The sequence below is a fragment of the Pyxicephalus adspersus genome, chromosome 4 (genome assembly GCF_032062135.1).
Source record: "Pyxicephalus adspersus chromosome 4, UCB_Pads_2.0, whole genome shotgun sequence".
NCBI lineage: Eukaryota > Metazoa > Chordata > Amphibia > Anura > Pyxicephalidae > Pyxicephalus > Pyxicephalus adspersus.
This window is the reverse complement of record NC_092861.1, coordinates 44,197,698-44,224,495: the sequence shown is the minus strand read 5'-3', so window position 1 is coordinate 44,224,495 and position 26,798 is coordinate 44,197,698. Positions and strand designations below refer to the sequence as shown.

The following is a 26,798-nucleotide window of genomic DNA, read 5'->3' as shown; positions in this document are numbered from 1 at the left end:
CCCCCCCCCCCCCATTCCTCTTCCACTTCCATGTGCTTAAATGGCCTTTTAATAACAAAATAATTTAACGTCAACTTTGTTAACATAAATAGCATAAGTAACAATTCAACACAAAAAATTTTCAACATAAATTAACCATACCATTACTGGTTGCTGGTCCTCAAAAGCCCATACTACCACTCGAGACCTGCGCCACAGACAGATATTTTTGCTCCCAGTGCCAAAACACCCAGCTCGAAACGATATCCCCCACTGTGCGCGGCCCCCCACCATCAACTTCATTACCACCTCCATATCTCCTCTACCAATCTGAAGACTCCACACCAAAGATGGAGCTCCAACCCCACCAATTACACCACCAAAAACAGACTACCCTCAAGGACCTCAACCGGCACAAGCAGGAACCCTCAGGCTTGTGCGCACCCCCACACCCCCAAATACCACAGATCGACTCTACTGCATTCAAATTAACCCCATCCTGTTCCAAGTACATTCCCGTCCCCACATCCAACTCCCTATGTGTAACCACCAAACCTCCATTACGTATCACAAACCTCTGCACTTCCTTATTTAACTATACTCTGTCCTTATTCAACTGTTCTACCAACGTGCCGTTCTCTATGTCAATCTAGCCACCACATCCGACATCACTATAACCATCTTAGGAAATGCTGTACCAATCTGAGGAAATCCCACCTAAAATCTCTTGCCAACTCTTGCACTGCACGCACATCCAAATAATTGCCCCCGGCATGGCTCACCATGGCTGTCTTTCCCAGCGCACAAGCTTGTGACTTTCAGAGAGCACCCTGCCCCATTGCATACCCGGCACCCCGATCCACCACACTGCACCTTATGTCCAGGAGACACCCAACTGTCAGCCGTCCAGCCTTAAAGCCATTCTCCTGGCTCCGCGACACACAAAAGCATCATAAGCAAAATAACTAAATTAACTGCCCACGTACTGAAACAATCCCCATACAGCTTCTTCCCCACCAATTTCTACCTGTTTTTTCTGTAAGCAAATGTGGACAAATATACAACTGAAAACACTGGGACTCCTATCTGCCAATACATTATTTTACCTCCTAACTCAACCCCCATCTAGCCACCTACGTGGCTGCCCAAATCCGGAAAGAGTTAGTCGAGAATTCCTGCTTATTTAATCCATCTGCCACTAAACATTTTTTAAAGACTGCCAAAAACTGGAACCAAGACAAAGCTGACCCATCCTTATGTATCAAAAAGCCTGTACCCTTAAAAATGCCTCTACTGCCTCCACTTGGCACAATCTACTCCCTTCCACACTTGTTAAATCTACTCCAAAACCCTTCCCCAACTGATCCGTCCTGGACCTGCGGATCCATAGCTTCACCCTCCTTCCCTTGCACCACATATCAGTCTTCAACAGCCCACCATGTTTCCCCATTGCCGGGCTTACCAGCTCCCCAATTCGTAAGCATCCAAAAAATGCCAAAACAAAGGCTGCCCTAAACAAAGCCATCTCATACCCCGACCTACATACCGACTCCAATTGCCATAACACCCTCCCCAGCAATGCTGCTGATACAGGTCTACGTCTATCCTCTGACTTCTTGCCCCTCTAACCCCTTTAAGGCCTATCTCACTAAAAATTCCTTTGTAACAACCTTTTCCCTCAACAATTTAAGCAAAAATGCCAACCCCACCCCTGGTGCCAACACCTGGTCCCACTGAAACTGAGACAAGGCATTCGCAATTGAATTCACAACCCCAGGGATATGCAATGCACTGACTACAATGTTCAATTTTAAACAGTACAACACCAAATGTTTTAACAAACGAATAACTGGAGGAGATGAAGATGTCACTTCAGGGGTGGTGCAGGCAGTGGTGCAGGCAGTGAAGGAATTCACTGCCTGCACCACCCCCAAGTTATTACACTGAAATCAAATCCGCTTGTTGCAAAACTCACGATCCAACAATTCCACTGCCACCACTATCGAAAATAACTCCAGAGCCATAAGATTAGACTGTTACCCCGCCTCCTTCCATGCTGATGGCCAAAGTTCCGCACGCCAAGCCCTTTGGAAATACACACCATTGCCCACTGCACCCGCAGCTTCTGTAAACAGCTCCATATCGACATTGGCGACTGTTTCCTCCATCCAGACTGTCCTCCCATTATACTCCTTCCATAACATCAAATCTGCCCCCAAGCTCCCTGGTCAATCAGATAAAATGCGAAGGACAACTCACCCCGGCCGTATCAGCTGCTAACCTGCTGGGGAAAATTCTGCCCATGGACATTATGCGGCACGCAAAGTTCAGCATACCTAAAAGAAATTTCAGCCCTTTTAGCTGTATCTTCCACTGCTCACAAGCCCGCTCAACCTCCACCCTCAGATCCTGCACCGTTTCCTCCGATAGCCGACACTCCATGGCCATAGTGTCAATTACAGTCCATAGAAACACCAACTAGGTGGTTGGTCCTGTCTTGTCAGCTGCTAATGGCACTCCAAAACCCTCTGCCAGAAATTGAAACGTAGTCAGCAGTATTCTACAAGTGTCGGATGCAGGCAGCCAAATGCACAAAAAATCATCCAGATAATGGATAATTGATGGCACCATTGCCACATCCTGCACCACCCACTCCAGAAAAGTGCTGAACATTTCAAACAACACACGGACAAAGAACAAGCGATGTCCGTTTTTTTTCAATAGTGCCCCCCCCCAATATTTGCGTACCCATTTAAGTGCACAGAGTATAAGACATTGAGCACAGCTCAGGGTCACTAGCTGCGTTCACCGATTTTCCCACTGGGTATGTCAAATGATGAATGAGCCGAAATGTATTTGGCTCCTTCTTGGGTACCAATCCCAGTGGTTATACCACCAACCCTGCCCCCATGGCGGTGTTAAATGGTCCGTCCATGCGCCCCAAATCCACCTCCAGCTGCAGATTTCAAGTTCTTTGCCTCTGGGGGAAGTCCCACCATCAAGCAAGGAATTCGAAAATCCAGCTGAAAACCCTGCTCCAAAACTCAAGCGGCCTCCCTATGTGGATATCTACCTAGGAAGGGTCACATCCTTTCAACCATCACCGGCATCTTCCCTTTTTCCAGCCAGGTCCCCACTGCAACCTTTACCTTGCCTGAAACACCTGACGAGACCGTGGGTACTGCCACACCCAGAGCATTCGTGCTTCAAGGGACAACCACTGCCAAATTTGCAGATGCCCTCATTAAATTGCCAGCACAGTCCCTACCTCCCGAAAGCCAGGTGTCCGAGGGGTTGCGAACTCCCAGCCCCTTACGAGAAAGGGCTGTCCCAGCGCCCTAGCTGGCTACATCAGCTTCATCCATAAGCTGAATTCCCTATGATCCCACCAAAAAATCCATATGAAAGGAAGCACAGCCTTGCACTGATGAAACTGCTCATCATACTGCAACCAGGCAACCCCCCATAAACTCAGTATGCCTCTCCAATGGCATCCATGTAGCAGAACAGGGCCAAGAAATGCTCCAGCTCCTTCTCCCCCAACACACTGGCAAATATCACAAACGCCTGCAACTAATTGGCAAAAATGTGCAGTATAAGACTAAATCTCCTCTGCTCCTCCTCTCCTTGCTTTCATTTCCCTGGAGCCCTTTCCAAATTAAACTGTTCCAGCCGCAGCTGCGTGAAAATATCCACAAACTCCTCACGCCAAATCTGTCCCCTCACCTCAAGCCGCAGGTGAGCACCTAGCGGTCCCTTAAAGCAAACGTACGTCTCCCCTCTAGCCGCATCTCCTACTGTTGATGATGAGCTAAATCCCCCAGCGGGTGACACCCGGCGAGCCGCCCCCAATCCAGCGTTGTCCACTGACTCACCTAATCTCCCCCTTCTTCCAACTGCACTGCACAAACCCCCTCTGCCCATCGCATAATCCACATCATTGTCGCCCCGGCCACCCCACTCGCCCTGCGCCCCCCCTGGTTATCCAAACCTGTCAACATTGCCTGTAAAACTTACACCTCCTCCCCCACCTCAAGGCCCACTTCCATTCTCCTCACCCCTACCTTCCTCTCCCCCATCTTGCCTCTCTCCCCGGAGCCACGTGACCCCAGGGCCTTTCCTCCGACACCGGACCCCTCCCCCAATGCTCCACAGCTTACAGGGAGTCTCACCTGTCCTGCACCTGGCTGAACCACCACGTTCTTCTGTTTCCACGTGCAGAGGCTACTTGAGAGGCCCTCCTAATGCGGCACCGAGACCAGCTCACAGGAGGCCTACACCTCCTAGGTGGCATAGCGTCCTAGGAGCAAAAATGCTTCTACAGCATCCATCAATTACATGACTTTTTCCTTACAACTACCCGAAGTCGAGAAGCCTACCCCCACTTTTCCTGCACCTTTTAACCCCACCCCTACCTTCACCTACTTTCCAATCCCCATCCAACACAATAAACATTAACTTTTTCAGTCAGCTCCCTGACACCCCAGTCATGCAGGCCTTTCCCTTATGCTCCTTTCTCGCTACATTCCAAACCTGTCTATATTACTGGTTCAAACAAATGTTCATGTTTTTTTTGTTTTTACATTTTTTTTGTTGTTTTTTAATAAAATATTATATACTATAGAGAACTATAGAGAGAGAAACCAATTATGGGGTTGCAATGTTCTGAACAGTGTTGTGTCCCAGGGTCAGTCCTGGTTCTCATCACCCTTAGTCTCTTCCATTTTTAGCTTTTGATCCACATTGCCTTAACAATTGTTTTTTTCTTTTTCTCTGCAGTCGTAAATCAGGATGCCCAACCCCTAATTGAAGGGAAGCTTAAAGAGAAGCAGGTCCGGTGGAAGTTTATCAAGCGATGGAAAACTCGTTATTTCACCCTGGCGGGAAACCAGCTTCTCTTTCGTAAAGGAAAATGTGTGAGTGCTCATGTACAATACATTTGCCTTTCATTGATGTTTACATATGTTCCCCTTAAGGTTTTAATTATTCGTTGCCCTTGATAATACAGTTTGCATCTCTCAGCCAAAGTTTTTCGTCATGTTTGTTTTTTGATCAGTGGGGTCTGTATCTTTTCTGTGCAGAAACTGCGCACATGGCCCTTCGTGTAAATGGGTCTTCAGGGTACTGAGTTACCCTAAACAGTCATGTACATGCTGTTCATGTAAGATGAATCTGAGATTAAGTCTGACCAAATGCTGACTGTAAAAGGAAATAAACGCAAGTCTAGAGCAAGGTTTAGATACAAAACTAGCCCATTGAAGAGATCACAGTTTATATGTAACTTTCCAAAAACTTTTTTCCATTTTATATACTTTGACTTCAGACTATAATTTTAGTAAGATGTTACTTAACAGAACCCTGCATACGTCTTATGTTTATCTGCCATTCACCACTATCTAGGAATAGGATTAAGCTTTAACCTCCCTAGCGGTAACCCCGAGTGTGACTCAGGGTAGAAAAAAGTTGCTAAAAGAGTTAACTCCGAGTCACATTCAGGGTGGGTAATCCTATGGGAGGTAATAGTAAATAGAGTCTTACCTAAACCGCCGCCGTCCCGCGTCTTCCATCGCCGCAGTCTCCGTCTTCTCTCTTCCTCTGGCCGGCTTCTCCATCCGATGAGTCACCGGCCATGAGTTACGCCTTCAGGTAGTAGTTTTACCCAGCACAATAGAGCTGCATGCATTTTTAGTTGCAAAAAATATAACTGGGTATTACATTTTAGAACAGTGTTTCCTAGCCAGGGATCCCCAAAGGTTGCTACAGGGTTCCCTAAGCAATTATTAATGAGTTGATGATGATGATGATAACTATAATGAGAGAAAGTTATTTTTAAAGGTTTCCCCACAATAAAAAAGTTGAACGAATGTTCTGTGTTAGAAGGAATGACAGCCGGACCTGGCTGTTGATCCAGGGAATATCGAAGGAAGGAATGGACCATGCTTTAGAAGGATTATGGTTACCTTCTACTAGATCAACTGTGGGTATATATATATATATATATATATATATATATAGTGGTTTGAACTATATGTATATTTCACTGGGATTGGAAAGGAGGGTTCATATAATACCAAGGAAGCTGCACTTGGCAGCCTGGGGGATTTAAATATTACCTAAATACTATGCCAACATGTTTATGTATTTCTGTTCTTTTTCTGCATGTTTTAAACATGATTTGGGTTAAAGGTAAAGTTAATTTCAGGTCTAGGCATAAACTGAGTTACCCTAAAATGAAAACAGAAATCAGATACATAAAATTACTGAAACTGTAATTTTATAGAAAAAGTAAAAGTGATTCTTGGGAGATGAAAACCATATGGATTTTTGAAGTTTAGGGTTTAGGATTTGAATTGTTGCTTAGGTCATGCTATGGTGGATTACCATAGTAAATGACATACATACTTTAACACAGCTAACTGTATAAAATGATACCAATCAGCTTCATACAAACATTTTTACAAGGTCAAATTAAATTTCACATGGTATGCCAAACATTGCTGGAATCAAGATGTAATTCCTATTTATAATTGTAATATAAATGTTAATATTTACTGTTCATATTTATCACGTTTGTTGTCAAAAAGGGTGGTGAAAATTCAGACTAGCAGAACAATAGGAAAAAGGTTAAATGGAAAAAATGTCAAATTAGTCAAAACAAAATCTTCACTTATGTTATAAATCACTTTTTGTGTACAGTCAATTTTTTGTGTAGAGTTTTATCAGTGCTAAAATTAATAAAAAATAAAAAAAATAACATCTTGTCCTACTAAAAACTTGCACTGTGATCATGTGAGGAAAGGATAACATAGGACAAGTTATTAAACCCAAATTATATATATATATATATATATATACACTATCAATCTTTAATAGTGCAATTACCTTTAGTTGCCTTTAGTTGCTGCAAGGTGGTTCCTTTAAAATGTATCTAAACCCAAAAACAAAAATATAATATGTGGCAGATTCCCATCAAAAATCAGATGTGTTAGCCATATTATTTTTTTTTTTGCCTGGATAATCGGGCAATAATACATTTGCTGATTTAGGGTGACAAGACTTATAAAATCTACTGTATCAGGACAACAGAAACAGGACACTACTGAAACCACTAGATAGCTCTGGGTATTCTTTTATCATTGATGTATTTTAATATGTATGAGGCAAGCACCTACTGTGTTTGTGAGTACATAGGAGTTTACTAAATTAACCACCTGGGCGTTACACTGAGGTCTAGATTTTTGTACCAAAAGCTTTACAGGTTTTAATGAATTTGTTTTTTTAAATTGTAGACCTGTAACTTACAGAAATATGTCCGAACAGGGTTCTAGTAGATATCATGAATATAAAAAATGTTTGAAACACACAATCATGTAAAAAAAAAAATACTTTTATTAAAATTAAAATACACAAAAATCAGCTTAAACAAGAATACATAAATAAATGAAAAATACTGAAAATGCGATAATTCGGTATACTGTATAGTAATATATTTTTCTAAAACACCTCCCTAGTGTCCAACCGTCCAACGTCACATACCTATAGACAAAACCACATAAATATATTTTCTATTATTTTGTATTGGACTGGATACAGAACTTTGTATTGAATCCAATACAAAATATTTGAATTTCCTGCTACGACCCCCATCGACGGGCGCATGCACGGACATCATCAGGAATCGCCGAGGGACGCATACGCGAACACCGGGTATTCTAATTCTTTCCAAACTTCCATGCAAAAAGTGTTACATTTTTTGCATGGAACGAATTACTCAATAATTACTTATAATTCACCGAATTACCGCATAACTCACCGAAATATGTCCAAAATTTTATAAATTTAATATTAATTTTTTTTTTATAAAACAAAAAAAAACCTTTAAAAAAAAAAAACTAAAAAAAGTTTAAAAAAAAAATAGTGTATAATGTACAGTAGCTTATATAATATATATATATAATACAATTAAATATATATTATATAAGGATTTCTTTGTATTGGACTCAGTGGTGGCTGAGGAATGCTTTGCTAGCACAAGCACTGTATGTTTTGTGAATAGAGAGCATGGAAAGTTATCAGCAGAAAATTTTGGCAATCGAAAAAGTATTCTTTGCACATGCCAAACAAATATAACAAAATGCTTTCAAACACAGTTAACAGACTGAATAACGGAAGTTCATTTTTAGAACATACATACCCTTTGATATGTAAATCCACTTAACTTTACAATTTCATATCATATGGCAGACAATACATGTTTTAGATAGATTTCAGCTGAGCATGAATTTTGAAATGCTAATGTGTGTGTTCACCTTGAAGTAATTTTGATGGAATTCTCATTTTTATAGTCACTGTATTATACTTCCATTATTCTATTACATAACTGTCCTCTAGCAACTACCTATATAATACTATAGTCAGATTATGAAAAAAGCAGCAAATTTAAAGGCCAGCCATGTATTTGCAGTGTGCTAATCACGAATCCCTAAAACATTTACACACAATTCTAGGATTTTTTGCAGTAAGACGTACACAGTGATTTGCGTGATTAACTTCTCATACAGCAGGTTTTAGCAGGTGATATCCAGTGACAAGGAAAGGGGGGTGCTTAGAGGTACAAAATGCAATGGTCCATCTCTCCAGTGGAAAAAAACACAGCAAACTAAATGTATACAGCCTCAGTAGGTAACCTCAGTTCATTTTCATTATCACTACAATAGATCTTATGCATAATAATTGATTCCAATCTAAGGACAGATTCAACAGATTCAACACTTTCCCAATGTAAATCACAGATAAAAACCTTCTACAACTCCAATAAGGGTGGTTTAAATCCAGGGTTCAGGTTCAAGATTTTAAGATATGCACAATAGTGGAATCAGAGGTAATACTGGAAGCCACAAATATATATTAGCTACTCTGTATATTAAGTTTGTGAATCATATTATTGTCCTAACAGAACTGAAAATATCTGTGTTCTGGAGTACAGATTATGTGAGACTATGGGTATTTGGGCCCAGGCTGAGTAATTTTTATTGTCAAAGGGGATGCAAAGAAAATAAACTTTTGACAGGAGTCTGGATTCCTGTAATATGAGGGCTTAGGTGTCACTGCAACACCTCAAACCAATCTATGATCATCCTGTTGAAAGATGTATATTACATAGTATGTTCACTGTGTGTATGTGTATATATATATATACATACATATATGTATACAGTGTACATATATATATGTATACATACATATATATATGTACATATATATATGTATACATACATATATATATGTACAGTGTGTATATATATATATATATATATATATTATTTTTTTATTTATTTATAATATATTGACACACAATCTTTGAGGGATATTTTTCATAATTGTTATAGGGTTTATTTGTTTTTTGACTAAACAGTCTATTAGAAATTTCCTGCTGTTTTATTTGTTCATTTATAATCTAGTAATGCACACTGTGACTAGCCAGAAATGGTATTGTAATTACTGTATCTGGTGGCCATTATTAACGTCAGACCCCTTGCTACGAATGAACACTCCTAGAGTTGCCAATACAAGACCTAAACAATGGGAACTCCAAGGGAATATGTGATATAATGCATAGCATGTGGAGTATGTGCCATTGCCTCTTCATGTGCTTTACTGTTTATGTCAAATTGTGTATTATTACTGCCAGTAATGAAAGCCCTCCATTTAGATTAAACAAGCCACTTTTAGACTTTTTATTATGATGATGAAAATGCAAATGTTTTAAATATTTTTTTGGAAGAATATGCTGATTTGTTTGTTTGATCCTAACAGTTGTTGCTTTTAAAGAGAAACAATATTGGATTTTGGGTAAGGGTTTTAATCTTTTGATTTATATCTTGTTTTATTCAAATAAATATTTGATACATGACAATGGATTCCCAAAGCACTATGTTTTTTTTTTCTAAAGAGAAAACCACAGAGCTAGTAATTGTGACCTGTAATTAAAACCTCAGGCTAAGCAGTAGTGAGGAGGACTGAGTGTAATTAGTCTTTTCACTGCCTCATTCACTTGGGTATGTAATGTATATTTCAACTTTAGTTGTGCTTTGTGCTTTGTGGATGCCTTTTATTGTGCCTGCTTTTCCAGCACTGAACCTGATTTATTAAAGCTCTCCAAGGCTGGAGAGGATACACCTTCAGCAGTGAACCTGGTTAATCAAAACACCTGGAATGGATCTGGTTCAAGATTAACCCCCCTAGCGTTCTAATTCTGTAATTTTTTGATGCAAAAAGTGATCCTATTTTTTTTGCATAGAAATTTTTGTTTATATTGTGGGCTTGTAATTCTTAGGATTAACTCCCAGGTATGATAATTATATTTATTTATTAATCCTGCGATCGCCGCTGGACCGCGGGGATCAGGTAAGGGGGACCCCCAAAGGTACCCCGAGTGTGACTCGGGATTACCGCTTTTTGCAATTTTTCCGGCCCCGAGTCACACTCGGGAACACCCCTTAGGGGGTTAAAATCATTTGCTAACAAATAGAAAACTTTAACTTTAAGAAATCCATTTCAGGTTTGCTGGATCGCCCAGGTTCACCAAAGAAAGTGCTTCCTCTCCAGCCTTGGAGAGCTTTAATAAATTAGGCCCACAGTGCCAATACTTATCCCTCTGTTCAATCTCATGGTGACACCAGGCGACATACAGTGGTCTCTTTCTGGCTCCTTTTCAGTAGTCTCTTTCTGGCTCCTCCAGCCACAGAGTGCGTATCTTCTATCCCCTTCTAATCCACATCAGTGATATGTTACCCACCAGTCCCAGTAGGGCACACATCAACAAAGGGGATCTATGCACTCCTGAATTTTGCTGCCTTGCTTTCACTTGTAGTCCTCCAGCAAGTAGCTGTAATAGGTTTAGGCGTCAACCGATCTCACCTGCTGATTGATAAAGCACTTATCCTGCAATCCCCACCTAGCCAGTCAATCACTTCCCAGTATTTAGTCCAGCTGAAACGATATGCCTATTGAACTTGATAATGTTCAGTTTCTGACATGCTGTTGGTGTGTTAGCTGTTACCAACCCTTGCTTTGTTTGACCTCTGCCTTTTTGCCGCCTGCACCGACTTCTGCTTGTGTTTTGACCTGGAGACATTTTGACCTATTAGACACCACGCCTGGCTAGTCGCTCTTTAGTGTATGACCCTGGGCCTATTTTTAGACCTGCTAATGCCTAGTAATTCAGATTTACACTACCCTGCTATCACTGATTTTGTAGCTGAAGAAAAACATATTGGTATTACTAAGTTCCGAAGCCACAGAGCAAAATAAAACTATAAACTGATATTCGGTACGCAGTGATTCTTTTAGCAAAAGTAAGTCAGAATATGTCACTGCAAGCTTTGTCTTTTAGGTGACCTTCTCTGTGAACAATTGCATTACTGTAGGAAAATATTTCTAGACTCAAATTTAAGAAAGAATTGAATGGTTGGCCTGCTTTTCCTAGATGGGCTTTGTGACTCCCATTTTCCATGTTTTGACAGACCCTAGTAGTTTCTTGACAGCTAGCAGTTTACTTTTTTTTATTATCATCCAACCTATTGTGTTAAATGTCAAACTGGGACTTGGCATAACGAACATAGAAAAGGAAAAATAGGTTTTCTGTTTTATATTCCAAATCCTAAATGAATAATTGATGAATGTAGCTCTGGTTTTACTGTTCTATTATGTTAATGGCATACTGTCCAAGAAATCACTGAAATTGGAAATGCAGGGTCCTTGTAATCCAGAAATCCTGATTCTGTTTGCAGCATTTGGTGCTGATACCACCTCTAAAATCTGATATTTGAATTAACTGTATGTAAAGGGCAGTCCAAAAAATGAAATTTCCATTCCAGGAAGGGTAAGAATGCTATCCCCTACTGTGTTTTTCCTGCTGTTTGAGACTTTGGCCGGGACATTTTTTTTTACACTACTAGCATACCCATGACAAGCTGAGATTGGCATTTTAGTCACTGTGCCATTACCACTAGCTTCAGTAAATTCTTTGTTAGAGATGACTATGACTACTATGGCCTGTAAATTGATAACTTAACAAACCAAATTATTATGGTTTTAAAAGGGTTAGGCTAAAATTGCTTTTGATTTGCCTTTTATGTATCTCAATTTTCTATTGGAAGTAGAAGTAGTCAGGACATAAATTCAGTAGCAGGTAACAGAGCAGCTAGTTTTTTAAAGGTATTTTAAATATGAGTTTTAAAATAGTATTACATATTACTAAGGGATTTAACCAATCATTACCATATATTAGTTGTGCTGCTTAGAGGTAGTGATGAAGGTTTGGCACCAGCGGACCACTTGTAAAATTGCATGTCGGTCCCATTTATAGGTGGAGGCATAATATTACAAAATTAAACACATTGTTAGTGTATGATTGAAAAAAAATTATTGGTAATTTGGAAAGGTGCTGAACAAAGAATGTATATTACTTTCTGTAGATAGATTGTCCTAAATAGATTGATGTTACCACATGATTTCTACATTTTGAGGTTAATGTCCACAGGTTTACCAATGATGTGGAATTTGCACCAAACTCTTTGTAATTTTGTGAATTTAAAATTTAAGGCCTTCACATCCTATTATAAATGGAAAATCAGAAAATCACCCTTTTTGGAGGATGTTCCATAGGGTTATGTGATTGCAAACTATTGAATCAAGAAAGAAAGAGGATGAACCTACTGTAAGAATGGGGGCATTGTCTAGGCTGCCAACGTTTCCAAAATGCTGGGTACAGGCCAACATTAGCCATTCACATTATTTTGGAGGGCTTTAAACAGCATTTCTCATTCAGTGATGCTACACTGCTAATTCTCCCAAAGTGTTTAGATTTCTATCCACATCAGTAGAGTTTCTAATGGGGAAACTTTATGGCTATCATGAATTTAGTTGATTTGTAAATGTTTATGTTTAAAAAGGAGATAGCGCCAAATTCATCTATAATCATAAACTCAGGATTGACTGAACTTTTGCTGTCTAGGTATATACATGTGTCCAGAAATTCTTTTGTAGCTTATGACTGGTAAGACCACTAATTAGATGTTCATATGGTGCCTTTTTACCAATTTTTATTGAAACATTTTGGGCTCTATAAAACAGTGAATCAGTGTCACAAACCTATGTCTAAATGAACCTTTTTGCACATGCTCAGTTTGCACCGCATCCTTAATCTGCTTATGCCCAGTGCGGACTCCAATCAGAGAGTAGGACGGCACTATATGAAGGTTCCTTGATTTCCTTCCAGTGCGGATTGATCGTGACAACTTCCTGATTCCTGGTTCCTGCTCCTGATTTTTAGTTCCTGCTCCTGATTCTTGGTTCCTGCTCCTCATTACTCATGCATTCTCTGCTCTCCATCTGATCATCTGTGTCTGACCTCCAAGGTTTGCCTGCAATCTATTATCACCACTGTTATCAGCAAAGTCATTGGACATTTACCAGCACTGTTATCTGCCCAGTCATTGGACATTTGCCTCTACTGTTTATCCGCAAGGTCCAATCTTTCAAGAGTTGTTGCCAGTTGTTTTGTGACTTACAGCCACGGACATACCCCACAGATGTTAAACGGGTCAAAGTGGTGATCTCACTACTGCGGGGGGAGCCGCAGGTATGGGCTTTCCGCCTGAGGGAGAAAGGTGACCCCCTTCTCCACTCCATGCATGGTTTTCTCAATGCTATGGGGGCGTGTATGATGACCCTAGTCGTGCAGCCTCAGCAGAATTAACCCTGTGCAGATTACGCCAAGGCTCTTGTCCTGTTGAAGACTACATTGCAGAGTTTAGGGTGGCCTCCGCAGACACATCTTGGAATGAAGCAGCACTCCGCTTCTAATTTCGCCAAGGTCTTTCAGAACGGATCAAGGATGATCTAGCCCATGTCCCCATCCCTGAGTCTTTAAATTACCTTGTCATGTTGGTGACCCAGACCGATCGTCGCTAGAGAGAGAGACTGTGAGAAAAGGGGCATTGTCAAAACCTTCAGTAGAGTACAGCTGCCAGCCGTTCCTTCGGTCTCCACTAAAATCCAATCTACAGAGGGAAAGCAACCTATGCAAAATGGGACTATTTATCCACCCCTCTCTGACACAGAAAGACAGCGGCGTAGAGATGAGCAACTTTATTTATACTGCAGTGCTGCGGGACACTTTCACCTGAACTGCCCACGTCGCCCAGTGGGTAAGTCTCACCTACAGACCCCTATATGCCATCCTCTAACGACTGTGGAAAAAATGTTTATATCCATCTCTCTTATCCTTCCTTGGCTAGGCTGAGACCAATGCAAATATTCATTCCAGTGCAACTCACTGTTTCATGGACATACAATTCGCTCACGCTAAAAGAATCCCAGTTCAAGAAAGAAACCTTCCCATGGCTATTTCATTGGCCGACGGTTCCACTCCCTGTACCAGGCCAAACACCACTTGTACCACTCCAATGCAGGTACATACCCCTTCGGGGCATCATGAGCACTTATCCTTTGACTTGCTACCCTAACCAATATTTCCAGTTATTTTGGGACTATCTTGGCTGCAGATCCATGATCCCGATATCCACTGGTCTAAGGGTACCATTTCTTTTTCTTCTAAGTTTTGCCAGCAGATCTATTTCCGGGAGACCAAAGAATCCTTAGTCGTGGCCACCTTGTCCTTGGAACAGGAAGCATTACTCCCAGAGGTGTACAGAGAATTCTTGGATGTCTTCGATCCAAAAGGGTCCTTACTCAACTTCTACAGAATCATCTCTTTGCAAAGATTGAAAAATGTGAATTTGAGAGGGATCGAGTACACTTCCTAGGCTTGGATATCTCGGCTCAATGCATCGCCATAGACCAAAGTAAGGTTTCGGCTGTCCTCGATTGGCCCGTCCAATCATCTCGCAAGGAGGTCCAGAGATTCATAGGCGTCTCAATTTTCTATCGGAAATTTCATTCAGATTAATTCGAGATTTTCTTGCATTGTCCGACCTTTGGCTGATTTAACTCGGAAACAGAAGATTTTCCAATGGAACAATAAGGCCCAGCAGGCATTCCAGCATCTGAAGACCCAATTTACCACCGCTCCTGTGTTGGCACATCCAGACCCTAATTTGCCTTACGTGTTGGAAGTGGATGCGTCCGAGCAAGCTGTTGCGCAGTTTTGTCTCAGAGACAAGGTGAGAAGCAAATACTGCATCCTCTAGCCTTTTTCTCTAAGAAATTATCGTCTTCCGAGTGCAATTACGATGTGGGGGACAGAGAACTTCTTGCAATTAGGTTAGCCCTGGAGGAGTGGAGATATCTCCTGGTGCGGGCTCTTCACCCAATGTGATATGGACCGGTCATAAGAATCTGGAGTACTTACGGGCTGCCAAGCGTCTTCGGCCGCGTCAGGCCCATTGGTCTCTCTTATTACGAGTTTGTCCAAGGATGTGATGTCTGTGCTAGAAGCAAAGGTCAAACAGCACTACCCATGGAGCTTCTGAGACCTCTACCAATACCCGAACGACTGTGGGATAACATCTCCATGGGCCTCATAGTAGAACTTCCCCCATCGAAGTGATGTACCACCATCTTAGTGGTGGTTGATGGCTTCACAGAACAGAGTCACTTCATTCCCCTCAAGGGATTACCCTCGGCTCCTTACTCTGCACATGCCCAGTGCGAGCTCCAATCAGAGACATGGACGGCATTATACGAAGGCTCCATGATTTCCTTTCAGTGCGGATTGATCGTGACAGCTGGTTCCTGCTCCTGATTCTTGGTTCCTGCTCCTGGTTCCTCCTCCTGTACTGTTTATCTGTCAGGTAATTGGAGTTTTACCACTATCTTTTCTGCAAATAAACTAAAAGGGACATTTACCCATTAACCAATACATGTGTGTGTGATCTTCTGGTTAATCACCATCAAGATTCCCTCAAACAGAGCTCCCCTTTCTGAAGGCTGACAATCAGACATTCCATCATACATTCCTTCGTGGGAATCCCCCAGATCTAGGTGTTTCAATGGCAGTATTTCCCATCTGGGCATGTTAGATAATAGAGCCCTTAGAAATTTATGGGGCTGATCTGTATTTGTTTGGTACCATTCCATAAGCAGACCATTGAACCTAGGGGTTTTATGCGTGAAAATGAAATAAATAGCCTCATGGACCTCCGGTTCTGTAAAATCTAGATATTAACATAGGCGTTGGTCAAGGAATATGAATACAATGTTGTTAGGAAACTGGTAAAGCCTGTTGAGGTATATGTTACGTAGAAGCTATGGAGAAAAACTCCTCAAACTGTTTAATATTCTGCTTGGGCTGGTATAAAGGACCTATATTATTGATCTAAGTCAAAGACATTAATTTATTGTCAGTAGCCCATGGAAAGAGAATTCAATTTAGAGCAGAATGATTCACATACTAATGTTCCATGCTCAAATTTCAATGAAAAGCCTACTGGATAAAATTTGAAAAACTTAATTCTGTGTGAGACATATATGGTTTGGTGTGGGTGATCTAGTGTGTAAATTCTTAACTCTTGAGAAATGTTATTACCAAATAGTTATAAAACAGGAAACCACCCTTGATTTATTTTTATGTATATTACACACATTCAGTACATATACAGTATATGCTTGTTTTGCCATGTTTCATCACTTTACACATTCTACAGCTACAGAACAATTCCTGTTGTCCAGCCAGAAATGTGCCTCCAACTACGCCCTATTTGAACAAAGAAGCATCTGAACATTCAAAACAGCTGAAACAGACCTCCTAAATTTACTTGCTTTAAACACACTCAAGTGGTTTGCTACTACTTAAAAAAAATTGTTTTATAAGCCAAAAAACTGAACAATACTTTATTTTCCCGCTAGTTAGTTTAAGTTATATAATTACAATGAAAGTACACACTTCCAGAAATCACACACAAGGATTGTAATAATCAAATACTGTTAAAAGGCTAGAAAAAGCAATATTATTTCTGCCGATTTAGTTAACATTTTTTAATATGCTGTTGAGTAAACCTGTTAGGAAGGAAATATTCTAAACAATGGCTTGGTGTTTTAAGAACTTCACATGGGATGTGAGTGTAAAGTGTGGTATAAATTCCTGGTGCATATTTGCATTAGGTGCACTCAATATAGAAAGCCCTTACATACTTTTAAATCAATGGTCAATTTTCTGTGGAACAAAATGCAGCTGATGGGCCTGAAAATGCACTGGGAGATAAATCACAATCTCAGACCTTCAGGAGATTGTAATATTTACTACCAAGCAAGATATTTTTGCAAACAGAGTATGGAGAGATGAACACTGCCTGGCCAACAAGAGTCAAAAACAATTTAGCAATGATTATGACATGCATTCACTATGACATCATTTAGGTAAACTTATGCAATGTCACAACCTTTATCTCCATCTGGGGTTGCAATATATTGCCAATATTTTGTATTGATGATGTTAGAATTGGACCCACTGTGTAAAGTCTCCTCAACACATTCCAAAGATTTTCAGTTTTGGCCAATCCATGTGTAAAAACAAATGATATATCATGCTCCATGAACCACTCTTCTATATTTTGAGCCCCCTAAATCCTGGCATTGTCATCTTGGACTATGCCGAGAAGAAGAAAGCCATTGATGGAAATAGCTGGTCGTATATTCATATAGTCAGCTGAGCTCATTTTTGGGCACATCACTTTGCTGAATCTAGACCTGACTAGCTAAAGCATCACCAGACTATAACAATGGCCAGACAATGTTTATATCTTTTGCCAAGTACAAAACTCAATATATATTTCTTGTATGCCTTCCTAACAAGACCCAAGTACTAAGGACTATTAGGCTACTTTTATTCCCGATTGCCTGCTGCAGCATATAAGCAACCTCTTTTCTGGGTCAAAAGGTCTGCAAGAGAATTTAATATGCACAGAGATAGGGTCTACAAATGGAGCAGAGCACTAAGGGGCTTCACTTAAATCAGCACATTACAGCAGCAAAAAAGCATTGACATGTTTAATGCCTCAATGCTTAGTAGTAAGGCTGTATACACTTTTGGTGCCTTGCTTATGAAACAACTTGAGAGATGGTGATCAGGAGGGAGAGTGGTTGTTGGCCAGTCCCCTAGAATCAGCAGAATCTGTGCCAAAATACTTCCTACTAATATCTGTCTACCCTCAAAGTGGATATGCAAATTACTGCTCTAATTTTGTCTGTCAAGACCATGTTCCATTCCATCTGGAATGCAAAGTAAATACAGTAAGAATTTAATATGGAGCTATTGTTGTCACATAATTTGTGATGTGTTTGTTTACTAGAAAAATGCAAAATACTGAAAAGAATTCTAGTCTGATTATACAGTGGGATCTTTTTTACTAACCAAAGGAATCATCTCTCTTGGCCACAGTAATTTTATATATAGAACTTTAATTACAATGTATAGCAAAATCAGAAATAGCTATATTATACTATTGTTACGTTTATGCAAACCAAAATGTCAGGAATGTGCTAGATAAAGCAACCTATTATACAGAGACATAAGCTTGATTTTTGTTTATGGATTTGTTATTTTTATGTGTGATTTTTTTTGTTTCTTCTTTTTTTCAGAAAGATGACCCTGATGACTGTCCGATTGAGCTGAGTAAGGTTCAAAGTGTCAAAGCTGTTCCTAAGAAACGCAGGGACAGGAGCCTTCCACGGGCCTTTGAAATCTTTACAGAAAATAAAACCTATGTGTTTAAGGCAAAGGACGAAAGGAATGCAGAAGAATGGCTGCAGTGTATTAACATCGCTGTTGCACAAGCCAAGGAAAGAGAAAACAGAGAAGCTACGACATACTTATAGAGGTCTTTTTTTAAAGCAGTGAATCTGACATCCACTGAAACATACACTGGTAAAGAATCTTCCAAATCCATGTGTTTTATTGGCAGTATTTGATTCTCCACGAAGGAATGATTCAGTGAATTTGATTCATTTCTTTATAAATAGATCCTATAGTGTGCTAGAAACATTCTCAAACCCTAAAGGCTTCAATTAACAGGTGTTTAGGACCAAATATACCAAAAGATGTTATTACCATTATTAGCATATGAAAAGTGTGCTAAAGGTAAATGTTAGCTTCATTGCTCTCTTTTCAGACTTGGACCATGAAATTAGTTGGAAGCTGACTAATAGCTTAAAGAAATTTGACCTTCAGCTTAATTTTAATGCATCACACATATTCGGTGTTTTACATTCTGTCAATAGTTTAACATTGTTTTATATCATATTTGAATTCATGGCTTTAAATCTTTAGTAACTTTAGATTTGTGAAGTAGCACTCAATAAATTGCTTTAAGATACCAAATTTTCATGACAAAGTGATAAAATAAATAGTTAGATATTTACACAAATCATGTCTACAAATAGTACATATTTATATAATGTATATATTTAAATAGTGTATCCCCTCTGTTGCTGGTCTTTGTTTGTACACGGTTAGAGCAGTAAGCATTCAAATGCCATGTTTCCGCTTTATGTTAAACTTTGCTATATCTTTTAGATGTCTGCTGCTTACACTGGTCAATTCCGGTCTATAACATTTGATACAATAATTTGTCTCAGCTCAAAGTAACTAGGAAAATGTATTTTTTATATATATGGGCTGCTGCTGTAAGTGAGCTATGGTAATTGTAAAGGCACTGAAAAATCCAAAGCTATAGAAACTGAGCTGCCATACATTGTATACATTGTGGCATCCCTAAAACATGTCATTTATCTGACTTTAGTATTTGTATTATCTGCCTTAAAGATAGGATACTTTTTTACTGCAATAAACAAAGGTGTCATTGCCAATTAATAGCATTTTAGAAAAGTACTTTTTGCATGTATCTGTGTAAATAGGAACCCCAGATGAATCCTAAGGTAGGATCCTAATCCTGTAGGTTTTGCACAAGACAAATAAATTAGCCGCATACCTTTTTTTTTTTCTAAATATTTGGACTTTGTATTACTATACATCTGTACCCTATCAATGTATATTATTAGGTCTGTTTAGATGGGAACCCTAATACCATTTTATCATTATAAAGCCTGCTTAATATCACAAAAATCAACATTAGACATAGCAAATGTTTGCTAAAAAAATTAAAAAAAAATCAGTTGCAAGTTTTTCCTATGTATAACAGCTCAGTAAATAATAAATCAAAATTGTCATGCTGATTAGCCTAGGCAAGCTTATTAGGATTTGATAAAGATTACATGTGCCAGGCTTTCGACATTACCTATTTACATATTTTTAACTAACAGTAAAACATCTTCAAAGCAAGTCATTCCTGACCTCTATTAACAGGCTCATACCATTAAGTATTTGATTCTGAAACATCCTCAGAGATCATAAAAAAGACCCTGGAGTTGGTTTTCATTCGGTTTACAGCTAGAAACACCTGCTATTTGTTTACATTAGACGACTGGCAGGCTGACAAGATTCTTTTATCTTTGTTCTCGAATATGTAAAAATTTAGTGTGTATGATGTGAACACATACTTACTTTAAAGTTGCACTTAATGTGCACCAAAAAGTCTACCTTGTTATCAATTTGTCATCTGCTATCATACTTTGGAATGTTGCACACCAGTGCATAAAAAGGTTGGAGTATCACCCACCAGCCCAGAACCAGAATATGCTCTATCCTTCTCTAATAAGTCAGCCTTGAAATGGTTCTTGTGGAGAAAGATTTTAGTAATACAATCCCACAAAAGCTTTTTTTTTTTTTTTTTTTAATAGTGCTTTAATAGCAAGCCAGAAAGATTAATTAAACAGTGTATAGACAGTAAAAGCATTATGTACACGTCAAAAGCTACTATGTACACACGTCAGATGATTCTTGCCCCATATGAACAGTCAGGCTCATCTTGGGTGAAATTTTGATGTGTACAGTGGTCGCCCCATGTTGTTCATGAATCTGTGCTGACAGTTCCAAAAACAACAATAGGTGAACGACCAATGTACAAATCAATGGAGAAGAGCACAGTGGGGTGCCACTCATTCGTTCTGCCCCCTCATCTCTCCATAGACCGCTGTGTGTACAGTGCTCTTCTTTCATCTGTAACTCTTTTGTCGCTGGAAACAATCATGAAAGATCATTTCCAGCAACAAAGTTTGAACATGTGTTCTGCTGTTTGAAAAGTTTGAAAATGTGTTTTGAACACAATTCTGCTGTGATTCTCATATTCAGTCCTTGACCCCAGTAATGTATTATGAATATATGCATATTTTAATTTTGAGTCTTGTAATAAAATGTTTCAAAACCTCTGAAGTTTAATAGTGTTAAGCTCACAAATTCAGGGGATTCTGGGCAGTATTAGTATTTAGTAGGTTGTGTACCTTCAGTAACTTTGATTTTATTCAATATACTCATAATGTTGTCATGTTATAAAAACAGCTGTAAATATCACAAACTGTCATTAACCTTTGAAATATAAAGTATTGTTACCTAAACTGCTTATGTTTTATTAAACTAGACTCATGAGATCTGGTATGTGTTAGTAAAAGACCTACACAGGGTTTGGCATTGGTAGGCTAGGCTTTGCCTGAAGGTCAGCTCCTTTTTGAGTCATCTGGTACATTATACGCTTTGATACAAAATATCTGTGAACCATATTTGCTCCAGAGATATTTGTTTTTCAATTGTTTGGGAACAGACTTCACTTGAATAATATAAGAAAAAATCACCTGGAAATATGTTTGGAGCAATTTATTTCACAATTTGGAATACCATGCTCATTACGTATACTGGTTTTAATTATCACAGTAAGAGTAAGACAAAACATATATCGCATGAGGACAAAAATGTGGCCTTGGGCAATAAAAACTCCAAATACAGCCCAAGGTGCCAAGGTGACCCAGATATATTAGTAAATTTCTAAATTGAAATACATGGTTCTTAAAATTCTTGATTAATATTAACCAAAACAGTTTAAAGCTATGGCAAGTCTCTATGCTATTACTACAGAGGGTTTAGGAATTCAGTATTTTCAATATGCAGTAAATATGTTTGTAAGTACTTCTCGATTCATGTTTGGAAGACCTGGTCCAGCCAATTAAAGTAAGAACAAGATTTACTGTAGGTACATTTTTACTCTCTCAGTTGTGGTGTTAGAGTAAAAGGGCGCTACTAGCCAACCAAATCCAGAGAGTGCTCTTATAAGCTACCTGTTAAGGATTTAAGTTTTATTTTTAGGTTTTAATGACAAAAAAGTGACGTTTACGCTGATCAAAAGTTGATTTCTGGCTATAGGTCCACCTAAAAATGGAATAACTACATGGTGAAGTGGAGAAACTTTATGTACACACATTTCCACAAATAAAAATAAGTTGTATAAGTACCATAAAACTGCAAAATTATTCCACATGACCACCGAATAAATAAACAGCTCATTCAGGTTCACAACCAACACAACAGTAGCAATGCTTTCTAGTAAAGAATATACCCCCCAGTCTGCTAACTAGACAGTAAAAAAACAGAAGTCCATTGATAAGGTCATGTCACTCCTCTTCTCTACACTTTTGCACTGTTAGTACATGTGTAGTGGGGATAACTGGGTCATAGTGCTGCACTCCCTCAAATTTAGGTAAAATTCAGATACCTATAGTTTAGGTTCAAAATACATGTAATCATGTCCTAATAAAAAGATAACTGATTTAATTCCTGTTTTAATATCTACCTGGATAATAGCCAGCACAGATCTACATGCTGATGAAGTCATTAACATTTTCAAGTTAGAATATCCAATCACTTTGCATTTTCTGTTGTTTTTATTTATTCCCAATCTCACTGTTGCAACTGTAAGTAATTTCAGGTTGGAAACATAGGTTTTGGACACACAACATGATGGCACAAAGAGACTATAAACACTTTAAATCAAGATGTTTGAAGAGAGCTTGTAACCAGTTTGAGCATAGAACCCTAGATATGCATTTGTTTACCAGTAATACAGGATTCATGCCAAATATGTAGAGGGATGCAAAACAACATTCTGACACTGAGAAAAAACATTATCATGTTGAATCCATGTTTTCACTGCAGTAAAAGGTTCTAAAGAAAATTTAAAGTATTTCACTTTTCTTCTCTTTCTGATTTTAGAAAGTTCAGAGAGATCATACACTGGGCTGTTGTTGGGATGAAAGTATCACCTTCTCTAACTAACAGAGATTAGTTCTAGGCAGACATTGGAGATGACATATGGTTGCTGCTTTTTGTTAAATGTACTGGCTTTATTATCTTGTTCCAAAATAAAATTTGTGACCTTATCCCACTTTTTCAGTCCTGGTCTATAACATAGCAGTTGAAAACTGGCGGTAGCTAGCAGGTAAGAAAAGAACATAGCTAAGAAATATTAGTGAGCAAGAATAGAATACAAAAATAAAATATTTATATAAAATGAAAAAAAAGAGAAATAGAGCATTCTTTGGGCATGAGAAACCCTGTAGTACAACATAGACATTTAAAACTAAAGTCTAGGTCAGACAGACATCAGCATAGAATATTGTAAAGCAAGCCAAGGTCCACATAGGACTGTAGTGAAAGAAGAATGAGGTCAGACAGAATGTTGCCTTCATTGTATTATAAGTTAGTTTTTCTCTGGAACATTAAATTTTAGTTTGGAATTCAATGAATGTAGTCGGTAAAACTGGAATGCTAAACCATCCCTTCAAGAAAGTTTAGTTATTACTTACTAATAGTAGTCTTTAGCAATCACATATAAAGTATCTAAAATTCCTATTTCAACACATTTACTGGATTTCTTTTCCTAATAATGTTTAAAAAAACTTTGGAAACATATTGGATGTGGAAAATATTATCTTTCACAGTTTTAAGATTGAAGGTTTCACTGTACATGTAACAATATTGGTAAGATGTAGTTTCTACGAATGTTTTTTAAAACACCTGGATAACTACATACATGTGTTAATCTGGGCATTTATAAACCAGACCAAATTTCATTTGTTTGGTAAGAGGAGAGGGTAGAGAGGAAAAAAATAGGGAAAAACACCTCTGGATGTTCTTAAACACTCATAAACACCTAATTAAGAGTCAGCAAGAAGATATTTCACAAGTCAGTAAAGTTAAACATAGTTACATAGTCAGGTTAAAAAAAACATAGGTTCATGAAGTTCAACCACTAGTTAATTAAATATATCCCAGATTATAACCCTATAAGCATAGTTGATCCAGAGGAAGGCAAAAAAAAACATTGGTTCAATTTGCTCCAACAGGAGAAACACATTTCTTCCTGATCCCACGAGGCAACTGGATGTTCCATGGATCAACAGTCTCTTTTATCTATACTTTAAAACTTTAATACCCAGTTAAATTATGTGCTTTTAAAAAAGTATAGCTTTTTCTTAAAGCAATCTATAGAACTTGCTAAAACTACTTGCTGAGGGAGCCTATTCCACATTTTCAGAGACCTTACAGTGAAGAATCCCTTCCTTATCCAGAGATTAAATTTATTTTCTTCCAGACACAAAGAGTGCCCTCCTGTCCTTTGTAATGAACTTAAAGTGAATAATTGGGAAGAGAGTTCTCTATATGGACCATTTATATATTTATAAAGGGTGATAATATCCCCTAAAATGTCTCTTCTCAAGGGAGAATAGATTTAGTTCATATAACCTCTACTTTCAGCTGATCTCAATCCCTTTTATTAGATTAGTTGCCCTTCTCTGCTCTCTTTCCCATTCCACAATTATTTTTTGTGAGCTGGTGCCCAAAAATTCTTTTTTTAATACAAGAAAGTACTTTGCCAGCTTTATATATTGCAGCTTGGCATTGCATGCTGTTATTAAGTCTATGATCTACCAGAACCCCCAAATCCTATACCATTTCTGACTCCCCCAAATGTATTCCCCCTAGACAGTATGAAGCATGTATGATGTTGGCCCCCAAGTGCATAACTTTACATTTATCCATATTAAATGTCAATTGCCACTTGCCTGCCCAATCAAATAGTACATCCAGGTCTGCTTGTAGATAATAGACATCCTGTATGGACTTAATTCCATTACATAGTTTGATGTCATCATCAAACAAAGAAATGGTACTTTTAATCCTAAACTCTATATCATTAATAAAGATGTTAAACAGTAAAGGTCCCAACACTGAACCCTGGGGTACACCTTAGACCATTCAGAGTATGAATCATTAATCACTACTCCCTGGATGTGGTCTTTAGGCCAGTTCTCTATCCATTTCCAAATTGAATTTTCTAAATGTATAGATTCCAATTTGCATATTAACCATTGTGGGGTACAGTGTCAGACATTTTAGCAAAGTCCAAATACACTATAGCAACTGCTACTCCACTGTCTACCTGTCTACTTACTTCCTCATAAAAATAGTAAATTTGTTTGACTATTTTGGTCCTTCTTGAAACCATGCTGACCATCACTTAGAATATTATTTTTTAGTAAAAAGTCGTCTATGTGGTTCTTTATCAAACTCTCTAGGACCTTTCCAACTATGGATGTTAAACTTACCAGTTTGTAGTTACTTGGTAATAGTTTTGCCCCCTTTTTGAAGATAGGCACCATATTGGCTTAACACCAATCCATTGGTACCATGCCAGTGATTAAAGAGTCTCTAAAAAATTCAAATCAATGGCTTTGTAATAACTGAGCTCAGCACGTGGATGTAACCTTAATTTTATCCAACTGTTTCTTAATCATATAAATTTTGAGTCACTGTGGCTTATTTAAGGCTGTGGCTTTCCTCAATACCTCCAATGGATCTGGTCCCGGTTTGAAAACATTTCCCATCTAATAGCAAATGATTTTTAAGTAATTTGTTCCAGGTTTACTGGATCACCCAGATTCTCCCATTACAATCTAACTTCCACAATCTTTGAGAACTTTAATAAATCAGGTCCAATGTTTTACATTTCCCAGAATCATCTTTTTTGCATACTTAGTAATATAACATGGCATATATTACATATCGTAACATGACATACTGTAGTAGTAGAGGAAAATGATGCTGCAAGATACTGTAATAACACGTCTAAACAATGATAAGGTAGCTATATAATGCCCTGCAAGTATCATTGACTGATGCCAATTAGCATCTGAATAATGAAATATTTAAACCTATTCCTGAATTCAGTTAGAAAAATATGTGAGTCTTGAGGGAAGTTGTGTAAATCTTGGGTCCCACAAAATTACCAATAGACCCCCATAAACCTCCACTTCCCTGGCCCAGTCTCTCTATTGACTAATGTAACCTCTGTATAATAAAGAGGGAGAAAACAACATGTAGCATCATGCATTGTTTTTTGCTTCATAAAAAGTGTTGGGTTTGCTTATTTTTTAATAAATGTTTAATGTCATTGTGACAGGAATGTGTGTCATCCTAATAATGACTGATCTTTTAGATCAGGCATGTCCAAAGTCTGGCCCGTGGGCCAATTGTGGCCCGTGTTTAGGTTTTCACTGGCCCGCAGCCTCTGTCATCAAATGAATAATGTGTGCACAGGGAATCCCCTACGTTTTTAGTGGGCATGTGCTGTCAGGACCTGCATGGACCACGCCCACTCTAAATCCAAGAAAGTTCTCTGCATTAAGTCCGGTGTCAGTGCGGGCTCCATGCGAAGCACTTTCTTTGAACCATAGGTGTGGTCCGTGCGGGTCCTGCATAGCACACGCCCACTACAAACGTAGGGCAATACACATACTCTCTCTCTCTCCCCTCCCCATTTCTGTAAAAGCCATGGTTTTCAAAGATTTTACAAAAGAATTCTACCTGTAAGAAGTGGATATGACAAATGGGTAATAAAAGATATTTGGCT

At 38.7% G+C, this 26,798-nt stretch overlaps 1 protein-coding gene across 1 annotated transcript in view; it reads left to right on the top strand.

Annotated features, from left to right (window-relative positions):
• Window positions 1-21,453, top strand: part of VEPH1 (ventricular zone expressed PH domain containing 1) — a 163,345-nt gene extending 141,892 nt beyond the window's left edge. Inside the window, exons 13-14 of the mRNA XM_072408020.1 lie at window positions 4,759-4,895; window positions 18,583-21,453. Of these exons, the coding sequence (XP_072264121.1) occupies window positions 4,759-4,895; window positions 18,583-18,819 (374 nt within the window). The 3' untranslated portion in view covers window positions 18,820-21,453. The remainder of the gene's footprint in view (window positions 1-4,758; window positions 4,896-18,582) is intronic.
• Window positions 21,454-26,798: the final 5,345 nt, after the last annotated feature.